The sequence below is a fragment of the Dipodomys spectabilis genome, unplaced genomic scaffold (genome assembly GCF_019054845.1).
Source record: "Dipodomys spectabilis isolate Male_0828 unplaced genomic scaffold, ASM1905484v1 ptg000197l, whole genome shotgun sequence".
NCBI lineage: Eukaryota > Metazoa > Chordata > Mammalia > Rodentia > Heteromyidae > Dipodomys > Dipodomys spectabilis.
The window spans coordinates 18,285,414-18,311,400 of NW_024870874.1; the positions used below are offsets into that span (position 1 = coordinate 18,285,414).

A 25,987-nucleotide genomic window follows, 5' to 3' on the forward strand; every position below is an offset into this window, starting at 1 on the left:
ATTGGCCAGGTCTTCTTTTAATCTGAATGAAATTGGAGTTCATGTGAATCCAATTGGGATTACCAACCAAGGTGACCATATAGCAACGGCCTTGGCCCTGGCCCAGCTAGGCTTCATCCCTAGCTAGGAAGTAACCTGGAGTGGGAGCAGAGTGCTTGTGAGAGCCCTGGCTGGTCTCCAGGTCCCTCAGGCATCCTGTAGGCATGGACCCCTGAAGGAAACGCTGGTGGAACTAACACCCATTCAGTGCCCTTGATCAGACTCCCCACCCCCAGGAGAAATTAGATTCAGTGCTTAAGCAGTACCTTTATCACTTGTCTCCAACTTTCCTGTTCCTTAAGAGGGGTGATGTTCTTAATGTAATAGACCTCAGAGAAAAATGGGCAACAGGGGGGCAAAGTCAGAGGCCTAGATAAGGGAGGGATCAGGAGAGACTAAAGGTACAAATTTTCACAGGCTTGGCTGTGTCCCCCACCTTCCCCACGCTGTCAGAATGTGTATGAGCAACTGGAAACGTGTTTCTCCCCCTCCTCTTACTAATCCACAGTGTTCCATAATACAGAATGGAAAGTGGTCACGTTCCCTATCTCTTAAGAGATTTTCACACTCACACTCATGCACAAAAGGAGTTTATGTGGGAATTTGCTGAATGTTTGATGGGAAGTCCTAAAATGTAGGTAGAATGGACTGGCTCTTGGGTTTTAACATAAACAAAGAACAATAAGAACAGTCCTTTATTTTCATATTTACTTATTCTTACTTTTGTCCTCCTAGGGATTGAACCCCAGGACTTTGAGCATGGTAGGCAAGCCCTCTACTACTCAACTAGTTGAACAACATCCATAGCACTTTCCTTTTTTTCCTTTTAGGCCCTTTCATTTTTATTTTGCTTTTGAAATAAGTAAGGCCTTGCTCAGTTTTCCTGGGCTGGTCTCAACTATATGATCCGCCTGCCTCCACCTCCTGATTAGCTGGGATGATAGCCACCACCAGCAGCTAAAAAGTTTTTTTTATTGAATGGCTACTACATGTCAGATGCTGACATACCACAACACCATAAGTGTTAATATTTTCTCATTTTCTGGTGAGGCATAAGAGCTTAAATAATTTGTTCAAGGTCACACATGTAGTGGAGATCAGAACCTGGATGCATACCAAAGTCTCACTGATTGCAAAGTCCTTACATCTGTGAGCTCTCCCACTAAGCCAAACTCTGACACTTCACTGGATATGTAAATTTGCTTCCTCTCAAGGAGTCAAAGTAGTTGTTGCTAAACAACATCACCCTGGGGGTGGAGGTAGAACCCTGCCTTTATCTCCTATAGATCTTCAGGGAAAGGAATATGCATATGAATGAAGACAAGGTTGTAAATTTTCCAAATAATGAGCCCTTATATTTTTGTTTTATACCTTGCAAAGCATTTCTAAAGAACACTATCTCATCTGATGGCTGTAAAATTTTTATGATGTTGACTGTCAGCATAATCATTCTCATTTTACTGATGAAGCAACAGAGAGAGGAGTTGTTCTGAGCCTTTCCGGTAGTTCGGTGGCAAACCGATGTGAGGTTGGACTTGAATCCAAGTCTTCTGATGGCTGGCTCCATATTTGCCTATTAGCTATTTGGATTTTTGCAAAAGCCTTTGACAAGGTTCCATGTGAAAAGGTATTTAAAGATAATGAGTCTCTCTGGGACTTTGGGCAGCTTGGCCACGGAAGACCTGACTTAAAGACAGGGAAAGACAGATTTCTTCGTGAAGAAATAGAACTGAGAACTCCCCAAGCACTGGTGTCACCACTAGCCTTATTTAAGAATATATATATAGATATATATCTATATATATATATTTAAAATAAATGGTCCAGGGGAGGAAGCAGGAAAATTTACAGATGATCCTAAGCTTGTGACAGCAAGAAAATCGGCAATGGAGATAAACTACAGTTAAGATGCTCTACCCTCCGTAGGTCTCACAGTGAGGGAGGTGTGATGGGGAAGACAGCCCTGGAGCTGGGGGCTTTTCAGGGCAGAGGTCATGCCTGCTGCTTTCCTGGTAATTCCTAAGATGTGGATGGCACTAAAAAAAGACATTACTGAGAAAACAAAAAATCATATTTTAGCCAGGTGCTGGTAACTTACACCTGTCATCCTAGATACTTAAGAAAGCCATATTGAAGGTTTTGGTTCAGGGCCAGCACAGGCAGGAAAGTTCATGAGATACTTTATTCAATTAATCACCAAACAGCTGGAAATGGAGGTATTGCTCAAGTGGTAGAGTACCATCTCTGAGCAAAATGAAGTTAACAGTCAGCACTTAGTCTCTGAGTTCAAGCCCCAGTGCCAGCACATATTCACACACTCACACACACAAATCACATTCTACTAATGTGACAATGGGCTCTGCACTTCTAGATATGATCAAGGTAGGAGATAGGATCAAGCAAGGGACCTCAATATTACTGTTTTCGACTCCCAATACTCCAGAGCATCCAAGAATGCTAGGCAACATTCCGATGGGATTTCAGAGATAACAGCCCAACTGAGTTTCAAGTTCACTTGAAGGTGGAATATCATACTTATTTCATGCCTCATAAGGTAGAAACATAATCTCAGGAATGATATACCAAGACAAAAGGAAAAACTGGGGAGCTAATATGAAAGGAGAGCCGTGGCTGTGTTTCAGTCATGAGTGTAGAGTTCCTAAAAGTTATGAGATGAAACTTAAGGGCTGGGAAGGTGGCTCAGTGGTAGAGTGCTTGCCTTGCATGCATGAGGCCCTGGGTTTGATTCCTCAGTACCCTATAAGCAGAAAAAGCCAGAAGTGGCGCTGTGGCTCAAGTGGTAGAGCGCTAGCCTTGAGCCGAAGAGCTTAGGGATAGTGCCCAGGCCCAGAGTTCAGGCCCCACAACCAACTAAAAAAAAAAAAAAAAGTATTACTTTATACAGCATACACAGTACCTGTGGATCACCTAAACAATGAGAAAGGATCAAATAGGAATTGGTATTTTAAAATGTAAAGAAACCAATCATGGACTATCAATATAAGTTTGCTGGTTGTACAAGTGGACCCATTGCAACAATGAGATGTACAAGTCGTTACGTCGAAAACGAACTTTACAACTTTGGTGGTGGGGGAGGGGGGAGGAGGATTGGGTGGGGGGTTCGGGGGGAGGGGAGGATGGGAAGGGATGGGAAGGGGAAACAAAGGAGGAGGCTACAATGCTTGATAAGAAATGTACTCATTATCTTGCCCATGTAATTGTAACCCCTCTGTACCGTATTTTCACAATTAAAAAAGAAAAGTTTGCTGGTTGGAAGCTGATAGGCTCTGAGGGTGATATAAGGAAGAAACCCTATGAATCCCTTGACGGAGTGATACATTCAGTCATCCTCCACCAGACTGGTAAAATCAATTTTCCTAACACATTTTATCCAATATGCTCCAAGTATGATCACATTAATATAGCAACACAATTGTTGACACGACTACAACTACGAAGGAGATTCTTTTGCATTGTTATTTTTCTTATCATACTAAAGAATTGAAAATTGGGCTATTTTATGCATAAAGCACATATCAATTAGGATCAGCCACATTTTTGGCACTTGCTATATGTGCCACCATACTGGATGGTATCCTTCTAAACCATTCTCTTCCTTATGCTCTGATTCTGCACCGACTAAGCAGCCCACAAATTTGGCTTGGTGACTGTCCTCCGGAGAGGTGTTATTGGTGGAGATCTTGCCTAGCCACAACCCCTAGTGACTCCAGGAATCCTCATAGTGCATCTCATGGTCCTCAGGTTTTTTGGTGCTCAGAGGCTGGACGTGCCCGTCAGCATTATGATTTCCATCTAGCCAAGCAAGTCAGATTGCCCAGCTGTCTGGGCTTGGTTCTGATCTTGTCTAGCACTCTGTATATTCATAGAACATTCTATACCATGGACATGTCTCCTGTGGGCGTGGGTTTCTGGAGGCTCCTTGCTGCTGGGAACAAGGTAGAGGGGACAATTAGATGGTGGTGGGCACTCAGGCTTCAGGGGATAGCTGTCACGCACATGGATTTATTTCCATGTTAAGAACTAGTGAGATCATAGTAGGATCTAATGATAAGTATCAGCCTTGGTTGGTCCAGCAGAAACCTTCATTCTAGTGCTGTATACCTAGTGCCTACTTGGAGCTTAGCAGGGACACAGACTTCCCTGTCTTCACCAGCCAGTCAGTCTCCAGCCCAGGATCTCCCTAGGCAGCCAGCCCCCTTCCTTCCAGCCCCTCTGGCTCTCTGCCCATCCACCAGTCGCCTCAGCACCTATCTCCATCCTTGGCACGGTGAGTCTCTGTGCTGCCAGGCAGACTGCTATTAAAACATCAGCAGGGTGGCCTCCGCAAAGGTCAGCCATCCAGGGAGCTCCTGGCAGCTGCTTGTTTGTTTATTGGAACATTATCTGGGCCGGGCTGTTTATTTACATCCATTGAAGGATTGAACAATAAATATCGTCTCCCAGTAGCAGGCAGATGCTTGCACTAGAGCGTTCTGGCTGCCGTCTTGCTTGGAATAATCTCCCTAATGAGCAAACAGTGCCATTCATCTCTGAAGATGTGAGCTACCCCCATACTTCCCCCCTTTCCCGTCTCCCCGTGCATCCTCCCCAAACTTCTCATCCATGTGGACACCTGTGAGGTTTCTGGGCTGGGTCCAGGTACAAAAAGGTAGAGGAATGGAACTACAGTTGAAGATGGATGAAGGGAACAGATTACACCTAGAGGCATTGTTCCAAAGTACCCTGAAGCCTCCAGGTGGAATCTCAGGCCCCCAGTGCCTCACATGGCTGGGGGAAACTCACTGGTGGCTGGAGTGGGAGACTGGGTAGGCTTTCCACCCAGGCTGTGATGATGGCTTATAGAGAGACACACCTCACATTTGAATGGAGCCAGCATGACACTCAAACCTCCCAGAATTACAAGAGGCAGCCAGTTTGCAAAGTGGGGCCCTGTTAGGGCAGGCAGGGAGAGGTAAGGTGATGGGGGGGGGGGAGAGAGCCAGGCTTGGCTCCTCTCTTCAGAAAGGTAGATTGTGACTTCAGCTCTCTCCATTGTCCTAGCCTTGATGGACAACCAATGAAGAGGCTTGGTAGTGAGGAATAAGAGACCAGAATCTGTGTCCTACAACATAGGGCCATACTGTGCTCAGAAGGACATACAATGAGCCACTGGAATCAAGGTATGTGGTTGATTCATTTGGCTCTCAAAGGGTCTAAATGACCAAACCACGGCCACTGTCCCTCAGCATCTTGCCACGCAGGTGCAGAAGCACTACACACCATGGAGTGCCAGAGTCAGTTGCTTTCATTTGTTGAATGAATAATCTGAGATGCTAGTTCTAAGTGTGAATCGCCACAGTTGATACCATTACACATACGCACATACACACACACACACACATTCACAGACAAGCCTCCACTTGCACACATAACATGCATTCACGTCAACACACTGACACATGCTCCTTATCTCTGAAGATGAGCTCCTTTCTCAGCTCAATACAGTGTCGGAACACTTTCCCAATTAGATTCCCAAATGACACAGGGCAGGAGGCTCTGGCAGGGGAGCATGGGAAGAACTGGGAGCGGCAGGCTGGCAGGAAGAAAGAGCTGAGTGGGACTAGGTCTGAGTTTCTTGGCCTCTGGCTAGTTGTGGAGGTAAATGCATTGGAAAGGTGCTCCTCTGCTCTTCTGCATCTCCAGAGAGGAGATGCTCATTTCAGATGGTGGTAGACTGGATGACCTCAAGCCGCGGTAAGACTCTGGAGGACTATACATGTAACCTGCTGGGGAAGAGTGGCTTTCCTTATAGCCCTGTACTCACTGAAAACATCCCTATAACCATAAACCAAGAAGATTTCACTTCATGTCCCCTTAAATTTCCCCAGGGCTTTGGTTTTCAAAATCGTTCCTGTCTCTGCTGGCACTTTCAATCCCCTTTCCTAGATTATCTGTTTGTTTCCCATAATGCCTGCTACCTTCAAACACCCTCTACGATGTATACATTATGGTCCTTGTGTGTTCTCTGAGCTAGAAGACAAACTCTTCCAGGACAGCAGTCCTCATTGAAGGATAGATCTCCAACTCCTGAACCATGCCACTTAAAATATTGGTTGAGTGAATAAATGACTGAACCAACAAGAACACACAAGGTACTTGTCAATGTCTTTAGTCTCTCTCATGACGCAGAACTCCCCTATTGTGCAGTGATAGAAATCATTAAGGACCTGCCCCACTCAGGCCCCATTGGCCAGCAGTGCCCCCTTTACCATCAGTGTAGACTCTACTTAAGGTTACGGTCTACCCTTTCCTGTCTTGAGTCCCAGGGCTTGGGAGGTGGCCCGGACTTCAAATTCACTCTGCTGAAGTTACCTCAGAAGAGCATAACAAGGGCTTTGTTTTGATTTCCTGATTCCAGCTAGGAGGAGGATGAAAAAGGAAAAAGCAAGACTATAAACAGCAATTAATTAGACAGGCACTGTGTGTACATGAATCTCACATCATGTTACCCAATACTGCAGTGGCAATCGGTCCCTTTGGATCTCCTGTTACACACATTCACAAAGCCAAAGGGTAGTTTCTAGGCAGCCATTAGGATGTCTTGTCTTTCACTGTCTGAAATCAATGAAATTAGGGATAATGGCCTTTGAACTTTCATCTGCTTAGATATTGACAAAGAGCAAGCTACAATTCCAGAAGACAGAAATACTGAAGAAAGCAGAAGGAAAGTCAACAGGGTTGATGTAAAGCACAAACAAGAAGACAGATTCACATATCAAAAGCTATATACATATGACCATATAAGATGATGCTAAGTGAAATGAACCCCATGATAGGGACACAAGTGGTTTTTATCTTTCTTGCTATTGTTTTGAATGTATTTATAATGTACCATGTGATTTTTTTGTGTGTTTCTTTTGTATGTTCTTTTTGTTGTTGTTGTTGTTGTTTTTGGGGGGGTCCAGTTATGGGGCCTAAGCTCTGGGCCTGGGTACTGTCCATCAGCTCTTCAGCTCAAGGCTAGCGCTCTACCACTTGAGCCACAGTGCCACTTCCGGCTTTTTTCTTTTTGCTTACGTGGTGCTGAGGAATGGAACCCAGGGCCTCATGCATGCAAGGCAAGTGCTCTACCAATGAGCCACCTTCCCAGCCCTCTTTTGTATGTTCTTCCCCCATGGTATAACTCCTGTTTTCACCATATTTGATTCTGGTGTCCTGCATCTTGTATATACATTTTTTTCTAATTTGGGGAGGAGAAAGGAAATAACAAAGTGCTGAAATAAGGATACAGGTTGACCCATTGTGACAGTGAAATGTAAAAGACACTATGTTGAAAACAAACTTTACAACTTTGGGGCTGGGGGGAGGGAGGGGTTGGGGAGGTAGGATGGTAGGGGAAAAACAAAGGAGGAGGTAACAATGCTTGATAGGAAATGTACTCATTACCTTATTCATGTATGTAACTGTAACCCCTCTGTACAGTATTTTTACAATAAAAAATATATACAAAAAAATGCCCGCTGGTTGTTCCTGTCAGAAACACATCACAAAAGCTTGCACACTAGAGTTTCCAGGTTAGAAATGTGAGTGCATCCTATCCCTCGTGCTCTGAGGAGCCTGCATCCCATAAACCTTGATTTGACCATTTCTCATTTTCTCTGGCCAAAAATTGTCTAATCAGACTGCTTATACTCCATGAAAAAGAAGTACGAATTAACAGAGAGTTAATTTACCACCTGCAATGAGTCAGGTACCATGCCATGAGCTGTACATGCATTAGTTGCCCCTGGTGCCTGGAAGATGGGCCACACTTATCAGGACCAGAGGCCTGAGATGGGGCACACAGGCAAAGGGTAAGTGGTTAAGTCCACAGGCAAACAGTGTCAATCCTGACCCTAACGTGTAATCTTTTTTTTTTTTTTTTAATTTTATTTTATTTTATTTGAGAACATACTGTACAGAGGGGTTACAATTACATGGGCAGGATAATGCATACATTTCTTACCAAGCATTGCAGCCTCCTCCTTTGTTTACCCTTCACCTCCCTTCCCAGCCTCCCCCCTCCCTCCCACCCAATCATACCCCCCCTCCCCCCCCCACACCGACATTGTAAAGCTGGTTTTGACATGACATTTTGTACTTCTCATTGTTGCAACAGGTCCACCTGAATCCTTAAATGACTTGTTTGTCCCCATCTCCTCCACATGTTATACTGACATCAAATATAGTGAAAGCGGGGGTTACACTGTGGGGGAGGGACATACAAAGCAACAAAGAAATAATCTTATAAATGCGTTAGAAACACATGCATGAAAGAAACAAAAACATTAAAATACATATTTGAGGTTTCGTTTTCCTAACATCACATTATCTGACTTTTTCCGCTTGACTCATACCTATACTAGATATTGCAAATAAGGGAAACCATGGGACCTATGTTTCTTTGGGCCTGGCTTACTTCACTTAATATAATTTTTTCCAAGCCTTTCCATTTCCTAACAAATGGGGAAATGTCATTCTTTCTGATGGAGGCATAGAATTCCATTGTGTATATATACCACATCTTCTTGATCCATTCATCTACTGAGGGGCATCTGGGTTGGTTCCATGTCTTAGCTATGGTAAATAATGCTGCAATAAACATAGTTGTGCTGGTAGCTTTAGTGTGGCCTTGTTTGTGATCATTTGGGTAAATGCCCAAAAGTGGGATTGCTGGGTCATTGGGGAGCTCTATGTGGAGTCTTTTGAGGAACCTCCATACTGCTTTCCAAAGTGGTTGAACAAGTTTACATTCCCACCAACAATGAAGTAAGGTTCCTTTCTGTCCACATCCCCTCCAGCATCTGTTGTTGTTAGAGTTCTTGATTTTTGCCGTTCTAACTGGAGTGAGGTGATATCTCAATGTTGTTTTGATTTGCATTTCTTTTATGGCTAGGGATGTTGAACATTTCTTCATGTGTCTATTGGCCATCCTTCTTTCTTCTTCAGAGAAGCTTCTCTTTAAGTCTTTCGCCCACTTACTTATTGGGCAGTTGTTTCTTTGAGGATTTGTTGTTGGGTGGTTTAATTTTTTGAGTTCCAAGTATATTTTAGATATGAGACCCTTGTCTGTTGTATGGCTAGTAAAGATCTTCTCCCAGTCCGTGGGCTTTCTATTGATCTTGCTAGCTATGTCATTTGCCCTGCAGAAGCTCTGCAACCTTATACCTAACGTGTAATCTTAATGAACTAACTCTTTCCATGTTCTGTGAGTACAGAACAACAGAAATAATATTAGTACTTCATTGTTACTGATATTTGGGCATGATCATGTCTGAAGCATGTAAAATACTTAGCCAAGTAAGGTGGAAATGTTTGAGTTTCAGTAATTTGTTAGCAATTATTATTCTGCAGTTGTTACTATTGAAATGACCAGATCTCCATGGCCCTCATCTATCCCCACTGGGACATGGGTCTTTGTGTGAGATGAGGGGTTCACAGCTGGGCTCCAACATCTGACAAGGCCACTTAAGGGTTGGGAAGAGAGATGAGACCCATAGCTCAGCTGGGGGTGAATGAAAAGGGCCACAGTGGGCCAGGGATACACAGATTGTATAAGTTGTGTTCCATAAACAAAAGACCTGCAGACCTTCCCTCAGATTCCCACGGCTGCAGGCATTGTTCAGGAAACTGAGTCAGGCTCAAGTCTCAAGTGACTGAAAAAGTGACCACTTCGTGGAGGACAAGGGAAACAACTGGGTGCTATTGCTTGACCAAGACACAAGACAGGGAGTGGAGAACCACCGCCAGGCCTTGCTGAGAAAGAGACATATCGAAGGACCTGGTGTAGCAAGAGCCTAGAGTCAGGGCTGGCAGGAAGGTGAGGAAAAGTAGGGTCTACTTCCCTAAGGGGTCACTGCCCCATGTGGAGTTAGCACAGAGACTGTATGAAGAACCAGAACCCCAGGCCTCACCCACCCACCTGAGCACTGTCTTCTCCAGAGACTTTCACATGCCACTCCTATCCCTGCCCTCCCACGCCCAGAGCCTTCTCCTCTACACCCACATAGTGCTGCCATCAGGAATGGGTTAACATTGGAAATCCATGCCAAGCACCTTGAAGGAGGGGATGCGGAGACATGAGGGGCGGTTCAGTCAGCACTTGGGCTCTTCTGGACTTGCAGCCTCCTCTGCAGGGGGAAGCTGATTAATGCAGCTGTGTCCACATGGAAGGGAACGCCTGGCCGGCGGGAGGCCCCAGGAAAACAGAAATAGAGAGAGGGGCCTGGGGATGGCAAACCCTTACTTCAGTAGGTTTTGGAATCTGAAACAGTAAAATACTAACTCAGAGGATGGAAGCTTCCAGTACAGCTCTGGCAACAGAGTAGAGGCTCAGTAAAGGGCTGACTACATAAAGAAAATGGCTGTCTAGGTTTCATCTCAGGCTCGGAAGCAGTATCATTTCCCGACTCCACATCCCCGATTAGCTTCCTCATCTTTTCATCATTTCCACTTTCTTGTCATCCTTTATCTATTGCTACCCTCACTCTAGGGGGATTCCCCATGAAATCTAAGTCTCTTCTCAATTCCCACCCCATATCCTCCCTCCTTACTTTGGTCATCAGCCCAACTAGAGGACACTGACCTCTCTAATTCAGTGCAGGCCCAACACTCCAGCACTTACTGGGCCCCTTGCTTGCAGTCCTGTTCCCACGATCTCCTCCTCTTGCCTTTCCTTCCATCTTTCTCTCTTCTTTCCTTCAACCAGCCCAATGCAAAAGTCCCTCTGAAGTCGGTCAAGGCCTCTCTTCCAGGATTTTCTCCTTAATACCTGCCAGAACCATTGCCTGTGCTACTACAGATATGGTCATGTCAAACTGTCATGTGCTTTCAATGGGTCCTGAAGTCTCTCTTTTCCTCTCTGGCTTTGAGCATGTTTTGGTTCTGCACTAATGGGTCAACATCTGGAGGTCAGCTGCCACTAGACAGAAGCAAAGGGGGTGGATCTAGCTATACTCCTTCATTATTCTGCCCAGTGGAAATGTCTGCAACCTCAGGAGAATGTGTCCGGTTAGTTTGGTGTTTTCTGATGAAATGTGGGACTCAGAATTCCTATCTTAGAGCCACAGTGATTTCAGCAGGTAGATTGTGAAATGCTGACATTATCTGGCACCAACTGGTGGTATTACATAGGTCTGCGTGTGGTCGCTAGTTAGTAGGTAGTGTGCTCACTTAGTATGAAGATTAGATACAAAGATGATAATGGCAATGGTGCAGAATGCCACTCCCCAGCAGGGCTCCCAACAGCCTGTGAATGCCAGTTACTGAGTAGATGTTAGTTAATAAACAAATGAACACATAGGCTCTATCTCAAAGGGAAAAGACCAAATGGTTCCAGGGATCTCAGACATCATCTGATGTCCTCAGATTCTCTCCTAAGCTTAACTTTCCTTTGTGTTCTTTTCTAAAAGACCACCAGTCCCCCTTCTAACGCCAAGGACATGGGAGGCAGCCCAGCCTAGATGCTCTCATCCTTGGGTACTCTTCTGAGCCAGCTGTCTGTGGGAACAACAGGGGAGCGACCGTTGCTCAGCCTCTAGGCACTGCTCTGCAATTTCCTTAACAGATAAATAACCTGGGGAGCAAGCATCAGACAAGCCGAGATTACCCTGACATCTGCTCTCTCTGATGAGCTCTGCTCTCGTCCTCTCCCTGCAGCCTCATCAAGCTGCTGGGGTACCAGACCTTCCCTGGAGCTGTGAGGCTGCCATTCAGGGACACATGCACACACTTTTGTGTAGTGAAGAATGGCCTGCATTCACTCAGGGCGAAGGACCAAGGTTCTGGCTTTCCAAAATGGGGAGAATTCAACTCTCCTAATAACTGCTCATCTTCCAATTCCACCTCAACCTTAAAAACCACATGGTACTTCCTCTTGGGAGCCACAGGGGCCAGGGACCACCCGGGTGTCTGGCTGAGTGACGGAGGGTGATGGACTTTCAAAACTCCCAACCAGCTAGGGATTCAGGTTTTGTTCTCTTGGGAGCTATACCAAGAGTTCAAAATTACCCCAGCTCCTGGACTTGCTGGGGCCACTTTTGTGTGTGTGTGGCCAAAATGAGGTCACAGAAAGTATGAAATGCATGCCATATTACTGAAGGCCAAGCTCAAGTATCGCCAAGAACCAAAGATCCCTTCAGGGTCTCCCAGGATGGATTCAATCCTTTCCATACATCCCTTCACACACACCTTGCTCATGACCATCATCCTCCATCACAACATGACTCCTTGCATACTCGCTCATCTTTCCTTCTTGGTTTACAGGGGTTACATCTGACTCGTATTCCCCATGCTTGTAAAGTATCTAAGGGAAGCTACAGAATGGAGATGACAGTTTTTCCAGCTTCAAAACTGTCCTTACCACAAAAGGACACATTGTGTACTCCAGTGAGAATGTCCGTTACCATCCAGCCACAATTCACTGGAACTGCCTGGGGGTGTGGAATGGCACCAAGAGCCATCTCACAGACCCTCACGGGTGGCTTCCCGCTTCCTCTCTCTATCCTGTCCTTGCACATCTCCCCCAGCACTGCTTCTGCCACCATCTTTTTTCCAAACAGCAACTGCTCTAGAAAAATCAAACCCTTGGAAAGACCACAAATGAGCACCCAGGAATTCATAAGTCCTGGGGTAAGGCCTGGGGTAAAGCCTGGGTACAGTTCACAGTCAGAAAAAATAATCTGTCCCCAAAGCCACTGTGGGGAAGGCCTTTCCCCAGGCTTAGCATTCTGGAACTAAGAAGGGGTCCCTGTCCCAGGATGACATCACCAGCTGAAGCTGGAATGCACAGATGCAGAGAGCTGGGGGCCCCCTGTGTCCAGGGGGATGGTTTGGCTGTGATATCACAAAGGGTCTTTTGACTACCCTTCTTCTGCCCCCACCCTCTTGGAGGGGCCTAAAGACACTCTCCTCAAGTCAAATGATGACCTTTGACTCCACGGAGGGAAAGCCAAGAGGAGACAGGCACCAGAGCTGAAATGCCTCGAAGGAAGAAAATGATAATAATACATGCCTGCATGGATACTCATTCTTCCAGAAACATGTGGAATTAATTGTAGAGCAATGTATTTTAGAGGAAGATATCGGAAAACCGTCCTCTCTGTCACTGGCCACAGTTATTATAATTATTTATGCAGCATCACCAAGGTCTATGTTTCACGGCAATTACACTATTGATCTCAGCGCTCAGAGTGAAACCCATAGATGCTGTTTCTGGTAACTTTGGGAATTCTCCCTCCCCATGCTTTGGATGTGGAAACTGAGGCCAGTGAGGAAGTCACCAGGACTATGAGAGTCTGTGGCTGAAATACTCATACTAATCATGCATGCTATTTAGTTCTAATGTGTGTGTATATGTGCGCATGCACACGCGCGCTGGCACTGGGACTTGAACTCAAGTCCTCACGTTTTTGCTTAGCTTCCTTGCTCAAGTCTGGTGCTCTACCATTTATGCCACACTTCTGCTTGTGGCTTTTCCCTGGTTAATTGGAGATAAGCATCTCTTAGATTTTTCTGCCTGGGCTGGCTTTGAATTCCTATCCTTAGATCTCAGCCTCCTGAGATTAAAAGCATGAACCACTGGCCCTTGATTCTAACATTACATTTTAATAGTGATATGTGGTATATCCAGGTACCACATGGCCAGCACTTACCCTGTCACTGCACTCATTTTTAAACTTGCCCCCAAATTAAACAGTATAGTGATTCAAATGGTTTCTACAGGCTATTACCATGGGCTTCAAACGCAGCTTTGCCAGGAAGTAGCTGCTCAGTGACCTTTGGGAAATGAGTCAATGTCTCTAACCCTTGTTTTTCTCATCTGTAAAATGTAATAACCATGCCTACTACAATTGGCTGAGGAAAGACTTACTTAGTTGACAAAGGCCATTTAGCTCACCATTGACACTTAACCAGAGCTAAACTGAAGTGAGCAGTTATTTCTATAGATGTTCACTCAGGCCACATGTCTGATAGCTCCAGGGGTAAGAGAGAATGATTTTTCAATATTGAGACTGGTAACAGGGATGAATAGTACTTCTTTCTTTCTTGATGGCCTTGGGTACAAGCTGGATTTGGACTTGTGTGTCTATTTGGATCTAGTTGTGAGTGGGTATGGTCCTTAAACTCTGATCTCTCTCTTTCTCTCTGCCTACCACATTCCAACTCAGGACATGATCCAATGTCCTCATCATCTTGCCTCTAGCCCAGAGTCAGGATTGTGGTTATACAAACTTTTATTTATGCAATTAATTTGAAATATCATGTATTTTGAGGTTATATTCAAAGATAAACTATATTGGCTGCTGGGTGGGATTCTGGTGATATATGGAAATAGTTCCCCATCACAAATCTTTTTGCTAGGGGAAGTCATGTTTTTAGAACATAATCTCTTATATTACCTGGTAAGACATTACCATTGGAGAAATTGCCAATGGAGAGGGAGACACAGTCATGGAATAATAGTACATTACTGTGATGCTCAACTTGGTCTCAATTGCAGACAGAAAAAGAAGAGAGAAGAGCAGAGATGGAAGGTGATGGAGCTTGTCACACTGAGTTGCCATGCTGGAGTAATCAAGTGACTGGTGGGACCAATGAGCAAGTTGGGAAGAAGGCTGGTCTGTGTGGAAGAAGAATGAGTTTGAGATGTGTTGAATGTCCAATGGTACTGGAAAAAGAAAAGTTAAGGATCTGGTTGTCTTTGGAAATTAGGACTGGTGCTTGGATAGAAGATCAAGGCTAAGAGCAATTTGCTCACTGCCATTCTAGAGTTGGCCTGTGAAATCATAACATAGAGATGTTTCTCAGAGCCACAATTTAGTCTGGTGTTTGAGGTGACCCTCTTACCCATTCTCTTAGGGTCACAGTAGACCTGGGTCCTAGAGTACAGAATACAAACAGAGTAAGTATTAGCAAATGGGCAGACACAAAGTCATCTTTCCCCACGTCCCATCATGTCCCAGACAACTATAAAGGATTTGCTTAGTCATGAAATAAGAACATTCTTGGGGCTGGTGAATGTAACATGTGTGAGGTACTGGGTCCAATTCTAGCAACACACACACACACACACACACACACACACACACACACACACACACACACACACAAATTACCCTATTTACACTGTCACAACCATCCTTGAATTCCAGTAGGTGAGGAAATTTTCTTGAGGTAAAGCATCTTTTACGATACAATTTTCTGGGGTGCTAACATTTCAGGGAGGAGTAGAATATACCTAAGGGAACAGTGTAGTTGGAAGGAAGTTGGCTCTATCCCAGCTGTTGGCAAAACTGTTATAGCATTGTGGAAAACTCCTTGTCTCTCTAGGCACTATTAGCAAAATGGCAGTGCTAGACATTCTCTAAGGTCCAGATTATAAAATGATATATCATGACCATACATTTTAAATTATAATTATGTTTATTGTTGTATATATAGATCTATTTAATATGCAATAAATTATTTATATACTTGTTGTTGCTTTTATCTCCAAGCCTTCTATGGCAGGAGAGAATAGGGTACTGGTAAAAGGCTGATGGACAGACAATGGAAGCTAGGTTGGTTTGGAATGGAGGAGGGTGCAGTATTTTGGGGGAGCTAAAGAGAAATTTTACATTATACCATGGTTTTCTTTTGTGTAGGGTTGATTTGGCAACTTTTTAAAAAAGTCAATGCTGGTTTTAAAATTGCCATTACAAGAAAGAAAATAACAATACCCCACATTCTCATGGCTTATTTCTGACAGCGACCTCAGCTATTGCACATTCTGAGCATTGGGAGCATGGTTGGTCCCTTTCTCCCTGCAGACCTCCACATTCTGTCAGTGCTTCTGGTTGCCCTCGTGGCAATGCTACCTCTAAGGGACACACAGTTCCTTCTGCTGTTTGGCACCTCCATTGTTGGGTCCAATCAGCAGGGAAGAGGTTGACAGGCAATACAAATTGGGAAGAGGCACAGGTGAGGCTTGGAGAACTGCTTTGCTGTTATTCCCCAGTGGCTCCAAAAGAGGTCGCCACTGAGCTTCCACACCACAAACGAGGTCCTAGGTCAGACAACACAGCCCCTCCAACTGTCCCTTAACTGGCTTTCTAGCCCACTTATTTCCAACCCCTGAAATTGGCCAGGGAGAAGCATGATGGAACACCATGACCTTTCTCTTCAGCCCCAGCAGGACCCTTGATCATACCAGCTTGTTACGCTACAAAGAGAGACAAAAAGAAATTAGCAACAAAATTAGCTTATATCACTTAACCTCCTCCTGGATTTCTAAGCAGGTAATTATTTCCTTAGCTTCCAATGGGCTGTGAGCTCTTTTCATTACAGACAGTGTTATTAAAATTCGAGTGTTTCAGGATTATTGTATACTCCACTCTCCTAAGCATATCCACACCTAGTGAGAGATTCTATATTCCTCCTTTCTAGTTCTTCCTTTCCTGAGTTTTTCACTGACACCTACGATGACCCATTCAAAGAATCTGGGACAGTCAGACGACATGACTTTGACAGAGGTCCGGGACAAAGAGAACCAGAAGGTTCTCTTACTGGCCTGCTGGGCATTTCTTCTGGGAGTCTGATTTCTCCAGGTCACTCCATTGTTGAACAGTAATCGAGCAGCTACTGCATAAAATCCGGTTCCGAAATCCAAAAGATTCAAAAGGCCTTCTTTACTAAAACAATTAAGGTTCACAACTCAGTTAAGAAAGTATTTTCCATTTATTTCCTTGTTTAATTCACAACAAACGTAGCAAGTGCACAGTAAGCATTTGTTGAATTAGAATGAGCCATAATTCCAAAGAGATAAGAAGGGCAGTTATTTTTATTCATGTCCCATATATAAATAAACTAAGAATCAGAGGCCAAAGGACATACTCAAAGCCAGATATAGACAGCAAATGGTGGGTTAAGAATTTTCTATTAAGTCCCTGGTCAACAACAACTGCTACCCATAGCAATGCCTCCTGAGTGAAGTGCTTGCAGGTAAAGGCTGTGTGGAGACCCAGTAAGGAGGAAGGACTGATTAATTCAGAGGAGGATGCTTTATATGGAGTGGAAACTTGACCTGATTTTTAAACTGGCTGACATGAGCATGAGCAGCAATGAAGGAGAGTATCATGGGTATGTGAGACAGATTGGTTAGATATGATGAGAGCATGTGACCTAGGGGGACAGGGTAAGAAGGAGATGTGGAATGGTCCATTAAGAGACCCTTGAACATTCCCCAAAGTACTGAGCTACTGAGTGATATACTTTAGAGATTTCTAATCCTTGTAAAATGGAGATAACATGTAATCCTTACCCTACTTTGCCAAGTTGGAAGATGTCCCTTGACTTACAAAGGGACCATTCCATCAGTTTAAACTATCCTAAGTAGAACACACATTTAATTCACACAACCAATCAAACATCCTATCTTTGCAGACGAATGGCCTGCAGAAGTTGCGCCTCATACCTCCTCCATGATCGTCTACTTGTGGCTTGTCCACCACTGCTCAGTACCACAAGAAAGCATCTGGAATCAAGGGCAAGTTCTCAAGGGCAATTCAAACTGTGAAGTGTGGATTCTACTGAATGTATGGCTATGGCACTTCCACGCCATCCATAAAGTTGAAAAATCCTCATTAGACCCATCCAAAGCTAGGAACTATCTGCAACTTGAGTTGTCCACATTCTCCCAGCTTTCTTGGAGTTGAGTTCTCTCGTGTTTGGGTTAAAGGAATAACACATTTCTCTGCAGCAAATCTGTCTAACTGCCGCTTTGGAAAACCTTGACGTTCTTAATATAAACTGAAGCAGCCAATTTAGACTGCTGGAAAATGGTGGGCTTGGTAACCGTATTTGATTTTCACACTCCCCTGATCAAGTTGCTATGGGTAGAGACCTTAAAACTCAGCAGCTTCCTAGCCAAGATTTTATCACACTCATTTAACACTTGTCTTTAAAGCAATTACTCACGCAATACAACTTTGAAAAGAGTTTTCATGTACCTATGTTGGGATAGCGTCCTAGCCACAGGATGAACAGGTTCCAGTTCTCTGGCAGATGAAGAATGAAAGCTCAGATGTTCAACTTACTATTCAACATGATGTTACCACTGTGGCCCCAATAGATCCTATTATTCCTGACCTTGTTGTCCTTAGCATGTTGCTTTTGGCATCTGTTTCTTTTTAATAACTCGATAAGCAAGGGGCTGACTAAGAGAACCCACTATCCCGTCCTCTACCACCTTAATTCCATTGGTGCAAAGTAAAATGAGTAAAACTGCCTGCTTCTTAATCTTAGACATATTGTTTGATTGTGTTCTCTTGTGTTAGAACCAATTAGGTTGGGCTGGATTGAGATGGATTAGATTGGATTGACTCAGGTTTGGTTTGGTTAGCTTAGGTTGGGCTGAGTTGGATTGGGTTGGGTTGGGTTGAATCAGATTGGGTTAGGTTTTATTGGATCAAATGGGGTTTGATTTACGGGTCTGTGATTTCCATAGAACTGGACCAAAGTCTTCCCTGATTGCTTCCATTTTAGGGCATTGAATGTCAGGAAAACTTGTGCCCTTATTATGCCACAGTAGTTTCTAGGGGCCAATTTGTACATGGCAAGAGTGAAGGAGGACACCACCAGCAAAAGACAGTACAACATTCCCAGGACACCAGCTTCATGGAACTTCCAGCCTCTGTCTCTCCCTCTGCTGGCTCAGGTTTTATGTGGCCAGAAAGCTTCAGAAAGGAGTAGGGAAGAGGGCCAAGAGCAGGGAGGAGCAGAGAACAGGCAAGAGGCAGGCAGAGCGAGGAGGCGGGCTGGCAGAGTATGCAGGCCTGAGAGCATTCTCTTGCAGCAGCACAAGAATTTGACTCCTGGGAAAGCCTGTGATCTGCTTTCCCTGAAGACCTGAGGTAACTCGGTCAGTGAAACCCAACCCTGAGTGGTTGTGATATAAGGTCACAGGCAGAGGCAAGGCAATGTCAGAAGTCCATCTGCACAGAAGCGGGCCTGCAGGTGGGTAGAGGGAGGGAGGGCAGGTAGTTGGGGGGGGGGGGGGGCGGGGGAGGGACCCACAGTATACCTTTGAACGTCCCTAGGGGGTGGTCAGAGCCCTCCTTCCCCCAAATGGGTTCCTACTCCTACCTTTCAGAACATCAGAGGAAGCCATGACGGGTGAACCTTCCGACAGTCCTATCTGCTCACTAAAGGGGAAACAGGCTGAAAAAAGAGCAATAGTGTTCAAGAAAAGGATATCATATTAGTCTGTGTGCACTTGTGCTGCCTATGGAGCATGTTGGGGTAGAGATATAGCTGCTTCCAGCCATTTTGCTCCACTTCCCCTTTGCTTTCCTCTTCCCTGGGCCTAGAAGCCAAAGAAATGTGAGTTCCATTGCTTTCCCTCCCCACCCCTTCAGCTCTACAAGACTAACAGCTTTACCTCCTGGGCGCTGTACCAGAAAGCAGGAAGGAAGGAGGGAAAAGGAAGTCTTTTCGGAGCCTGAGATGATCATCATGCACTGTGCTTTCCTTTCCTCACTCCCTTCTCATCTGCTCCAAAGGCAGAAATCTAATGAATCCTGTAAAAACAAGTAATCCCAACTGTTGCTGTAGGTTACAAGGGACAAAGTGGGCCTGGCTGTGGGGTGAGAGAGAGAGAGAGAGAGAGAGAGAGAGAGTGTATTCCTGTATTGTGCTAGCATGTATGTATATAGTATATATATGCGTTTTCTAAATCAGGTCTATCTTACGTGGAATCCTGCATCTCCTCCTATAGCCAGTAGGTGGCAGAGCTGTGACGGGCCAGTGACTCCAGTCCTGTGTCATTTGGGTCAGAACTGGTTCAACTGTGGGGAGGGAGGTTGCATTCACACACAGGCGCACGCGCGCACACACACACACACACACACACACACACACACACACATACACACGTCACTCATGGAGATACCTGGCCAAAATGATTCAGAAGAGAGTTATCTAAACCTTCTGGCACTTCTGTTCTCTCCTCTTGCTTTCCTCTACTCTTCTCGGCTTCCCTTAATTTTATCTAGAAAGGAGAAAGCCTTAATGTTTGCAAAGCACCTACAGTATAGACATATCAAACTCAGAGAAATTAAATTGGCCTGTAAAGTTTGTGAAAATGCAGCTTGCCAGGCCCTGTCCATTGAAATTGTCACTCAGCCCAGCTGAGGCAGGGCCTGGGGCCTTGCATTCCAAGTAAACACTACTGGTGACTGGCATACAATGGACTTTGGAGAGAAAGAAATTAAGAGAAAGAAAACTGCTGGGTGCCAATGGCTCATGACTAGCTAGCTACTATATGCATATATATGTATATATATTTTGTATGTATATAGTGTACACACACATAGTCGAAGCAAAGTTGTGGCAAGGAAGAGGAAGAAAGAAAGAAAAAGAAAGAAAGAAAGGAAGGAAGGAAGGAAGGAAGAAAGAAAGAAAAGAAAGGAAGGAAGGAAGGAAGGAAGGAAGGAAGGAAGGAAGGAAGGAAGGAAGGAAGGAAGGAAGGAAGGAAGATGTTCTGAGATCACTAGTCTTCCTACCCCCATGAAGGTCTTCTTACCCCACAGAGAGATGCCATCTTAACTTTGCTCCCATTTCTTTTCCTCGATTCTCTCAACCCCATCCCAGCTACCGGAGGTGGACTGCTGTGATGGCAGATTCCACAGTCAAGCAAGAAGAGTGTCTCCCTTGGGAGTCTGTACACACAGTGGGGTTTCAGCCAAACCCTAAAGATGTGGTACATCAGTCCTAGGGCTGCCTTAATACTCTTGGGGTACTGAGGTTAGAAGTCTGAAACCAAGTCTGCAGGGAAGAATCCTTGACCACTTCCAACTTCTGGAGGTTCCTGACAATTCTTGGTTTCCTTGGCTTGTAGCAGCATCACAGCAATCCTTGCCTGTCCTCCTGTGGCATCTTCTCTGTGTCATTATCTAACAACCCTGCTCCTTTCTCTTCCAGTCAGACTGCAGTCTGACCTCATCCTAACTCTATGCCACCCATCCACTATGTCATCCTAACTCCACGTCTCCAGGTTGAGTCACATGTATGGGTACCAGAAGTTATGATCTTGGCATTTGTTTTAGAGGAATATAATTCAATCTTTAACATTCCATATTCCAAAGAAACCCCATTCACTCCTTTCCTGGCGATTGGAGAGAGGAGAGCAGGGTGGGGCCCCGCTACCTTCTACAATTAAATAAAGTTGCTTCTTTTGGTAGCTACCATATAAAAGTCAAGTTAGTATGCTCTTGTGATCTCCTGGAGTAGAAGAGTTTAAAGTAGCTTTGTCCTTCCTGGCACAATGGTTCTCAGAATGTGGGCCCCCTGGTCATCAGCATCTGGGAACTTTCTAGAAATGCAGATTCTCCAGACCTACTGAATCAGATCCTTGAAGGGTGGGGGCAGGCAATCTGTAGTTAATAAGCCCTCCAGCTGATCTTGATGTTTTCTAGCATTTGAAATGACTGCTCCAGCAGCAGGAACGCAAAGGTGTTCACAGCAAGTGCCAGTGATAGATATCACTTGTTGCCCAAAACTCTCCCCATTTGTTCTTCTGCACTCCCTTCCTGGTAGGCCCCTCCCAGCAGCCCTTCCCACGAGCAGCTGGAAGATGTCAGCATGCCTGCTCCCTGGGCACTCACAGCCAGCTTTCCTCCGGCTCTCGCTCTCCTCACCTGGCTGCCCTCCTCACACATTCTTCTGATGCCCTCTCCCCCACTCCAGCTCTTTGTCTTGACAGAGAAACAGAGCTTGGCAGGGGTTGGTTAAGTTAACTCTGATCACACACAAAACAAACTGTTATTTTTCTATCTGCCACACTGCTGAAGGCAAGGTTGTCAAGCCCAGGGTGTGCATGAACATAAGATCTACAGTTATCCTAGCGTGTCTGAGTTCTAAGCAAGCTCTTTTTTTTTCCTCCCTCTTTTAAAATCATGGTCCAATTCCCAGGGAGATGACAGTGACAATCACTTGGATGTTCTTGGCGCTGATTGGGACAGGCTCTGTATACATTTTCTGACCTGAAAAAAACAAGCAACTCCTGTGCACAGTGGACAGTGGGTCACCTCTGGCATTTCTGATTCCCTGGAAGGGCTGATTCCCAGCCATGTAGAGCTGAGGTGTTGGTGTGTGCTATGTCAGTACCCACAAACTGACAGAGCTGCAGGTGGGCAGAGAGACAGGCAGTAGGAGGGTCTGAGGGACAGGTGTTGGGAGTCTGGTGAACAGGGATCTATGAGGGTCGGGGGTAGGGTGGAATATAAAGCACTCTGGAGAGGGCCAAGGCATAAGTACAGAAAGGGGTGTATGTGTGTGTATGCATGCATGCACACATGCATGTCTGCTTGTGCACTCATGCATTCCGCCAAACTCCTAGAACTGCCTCAGATCGAGCTTGGGAAAGTAAAGAAGCCCTATGGAGGAGGAGGACAAGGCACAGAAAGCCCTACAACTCTACCTAGAAAGAACGTGCAAGGGACTGGACAGAAGGGACTGGACTAGTTGGCACCCAGTTTTCATGCTGACTTCTGCTCAATCATCAAACTGAGAATAATCCTAGTAGAATCCATGCAAGGGGAAAAGAAATGGACTGAAATGACCACAAGAAGAAAAAGGTTTGCAAAGAGGATGTATGAGAGGAATCTTTGCCTACAGGCCCTTTGGTCTGGGATGCAACTTGAACTGAGTCTGGAGAGCAGAGCAAGGGCTTGACTTCAACTTCCTGACTGGTTTTTCTCAATTCTACTCCGTGTGGCATCAGGATGTAAAAGGGCATTAATCACCCAGCAAGAAGGTGGCATGGCTGAGCATCCTGAACCATTGCTTCCTCCTAGTGAGCAACGTGGATGCCATTTTAACCCCCACCCAGGACCTCTCCAGACTCATTCTCCACAAAGTGTCTGGCCCTGAAGGAGCTATCCACCCCATCATTGCTCTGAAAACACTGCTCTCCTCTTCCAAACCACCTTACTCACCATATGTACTTTAAAACTACTATGACTTACTTTCCTTTAGGAGTTTAGGAGACCACCAAGTCACTCTCAGAAACATCCAGAGATGCCCAGGAAGAAATGATGTCACAAAACCCTGCAGTACAGCTTCCCATGACTGACAGAACAATTACAGGACAAGTGATCCCCATTTTTCTGGAATTCCCTCTAGACAAAGTAAGGCAGAGAGGCCTTAAGATAAAAAGTACAAGGTTCAGGGAGAGAGAGAGTAATACACTTGTATTACTCTGTCACCAATGAAATACATGGGTGCCATAATGGAAATGCATGGAGGGAAGAGATGAATGGAAGGAGAGACTCATAACTCAGGGGGCCATGGAGCTGTGATCCCTGTAAGTTCAACTTGTCCAGCCTTTCTTCTCACCCTTTCTTCTCACCTTTCTTCTCCAAACCTAGCCTTAAATCACCTGTACTTGCACACTGCTGAGAACTGGCAAAGACGATGTCCTGGTGAGAACACAAAGCTTGAGGGGAGTAGGAAGCCCCGGGTTCTGGAACTGTGGTCCTGACAACAGTCCTTTGGGTGCCTTTCTGAGAAGGGTTCACTCTTGAGACTCAGAGGGACTGTCTGATGCTGGTCTCCATGCTCCTGCCTGCCTGGGGAAAGATGGAAGAGCACCCAGGCTAAGTCTCACATCCCAGAAGACATCACAGAAAGGTGTGCCTCTTCTTCCACAGTGGCCTGCTTTCCCCAACCACCCTCTCCTCTTTCCTTCCTACTGCCCCAGTGTCCTCTCCGCTCTCATCAGCCTGCCTTGACAGTGAGGTTTTGCTCCAAATTGATCTAATTGATCTATGGCTAAGGAGAGAGGAGAAAGAGGATGATGACAGGAATAACAATGATAATTCTTCACACAAGGTAATGATATGAATGTAGCCCAAAGTAGTAGCAGTTACCATGGTACCACGTGACATCTTTACATCGTCTCTTCTGACCCTTCCCCTGACCTGAAGGCGCCAACACAATGGCTTCCAAAGTCTAGAAGAAAGCAGGAAGGACCAATCTATACCAACCCTGGACCCTGGGGCCTGACCTGTAGGTAGGTCTCAGAACAACACCAGGCAGCCGCCACTCTCTGCCCCTCCTCCTCCTTGGGGGCTCTGCCATGCCCAGATGCCATACAGGATATCAGGGTGTTACTGTACCAGGCACTTCTCCAGCAGGATCTGCAGGGTCATGGATGAATGTGTCCCAGCAAGCTCACTAGGCTATGGTTACGCACCCTGGTTCTGCAAGGCAAGTGAAGCCAATTGAATCAGGAACCAGGGGTTCACGCCTATAATCCTAGCTACTCGGGAGGCTGAGATCTGAGGATCATGATTCAAAGCCAGCTTGAACAGAAAAGTCCATGAGATCCTTATCTCTAATTAAACAACCAAACACCCGATGTGGAATTGTGGCTCAAGTGGTAGAGCACCAGCCTTGAGTGAAAAAGCTAAGAGACAGAGGCCAGGCCCTAAATTCAATCCCTGGTACCAGCACATTAAAAAAAAAAAAAGGGATGAACCCAAGACTGAGAAATCTGCAGTGTGATCTACAGATCTGTCATGGTGGGAAGGCATACAGTGTCACATTTTACTATTATCATCCCTTCCATTTCCGGGTGGATGTTGGGAAAGATAACACTATCTTCTTTGGGAGTGGAGGGCCTTGTGTCCCTGAAGTGTGATTCTGCATGAGACACAAACTAATTCAGCTACAAAATCCCAGCCTCTACCTAAGGCCTAACAAGGAGCTGGATTGTGCTGAGTCGTGCAGAAACAGAGATAGGGGCCTAGCAGTGGTTCATACCATTCACAAATGATGTTCCCATGAACATCTTCAGGGGAGAATTACAGCTGGGGAGGTTGACCAGCAGACCCTCCAGTGGGGATGCTAAGATGCTAAGAGGACAGTGAAAGGAGGGAGGTGAGGAAATGTGGGGGAAAAAAGAAGAGAAAGAAAAGGCAGAACATATGAGAGAATGATGAAAAATGCCCCAAACATAAAACAAAGCAAAGGCCTACCAGGTTTGACACCAGGAGAAAATGTCCTTGCAAATTTGTATTTCTTGGTAATGATCATTTCAGTTTTTATTTGTTCTGGCAAGATGTGTACATCAAGTAATCACTGTTTTCGTTCATCTTTCCCTATGATAGATTGTGATAAGTCAAGTTGGTTGTTAATAATGCCACAATTTACCTAACAAATTTTGAGCTTGTAGTACAGCTTCATTAATATGTTTAATTTATCATTACAATTCCTTCAGGTTAATGGTTTGTAAGTATGTGGAGGTTTTAATCTGAGCAGTTATTGCAAAGTGCTTGCTTCTCGTTAAAATGTAAAATGGAGATAGCCAAGATATACATGGGATAAGCTGGCCAGAATAAATCTCCCTCTTCTCTGCATTGGGAAAGGAATGAGATTTGGCTATTAAAAAACTCTAGGAGTTGGAGAGACCCTTCAGATAAATTTAAAGTGATTTTGCAGATTAAACAGCCTTTCCCCAGGGCGAATGGGAGATATGCCTAAAGCCAGAGTTTATTCTGGAAGGATTCTCCAGGTACTGGAGGGTGGGAGAGATGTCAGTCGATGGATGAGGAGTGAATTTTGTTAAAATAGAATCATCCCAGATACCTGGAAAGGTGTCAGAATGTCAGGTGATCAGTGATGCGAAGCAGAAGCTACTTTACGGCCGTGTGTGCATGTGTGTCCGTGTGTGCGCGTGTGCATGCATGCGTGTGTGTGTGTGTGTGTGTGTGTGTGTGTGTGTGCGCGCGGTGTGTGTGCCAGTACTGGGGCTTGAACTCAGGGCCTGGGTGCTGTCCCTGAGTGCTTTTGTTCAAAGCTAGTGCTCTACCACTTGAGCCATAACTCCACTTTTGGCTTTTTGTGGTTAATTGGAGGTAAGAGTCTCACA

General features: G+C 45.2%; 1 protein-coding gene across 6 annotated transcripts in view; it reads right to left on the reverse strand.

Annotated features, from left to right (window-relative positions):
* Plxna4 (plexin A4) overlaps window positions 1–25,987 on the reverse strand; it is a 353,917-nt gene that overhangs the window by 146,664 nt on the left and 181,266 nt on the right. The window contains exon 4 of one of the 6 annotated variants that reach the window (XM_042695994.1): window positions 16,334–16,347. The exons of the other annotated variants lie outside the window; for them this stretch is intronic. Coding sequence (XP_042551928.1) covers window positions 16,334–16,347 — 14 coding nt within the window. The remainder of the gene's footprint in view (window positions 1–16,333; window positions 16,348–25,987) is intronic. 6 annotated transcript variants of the gene reach the window in all.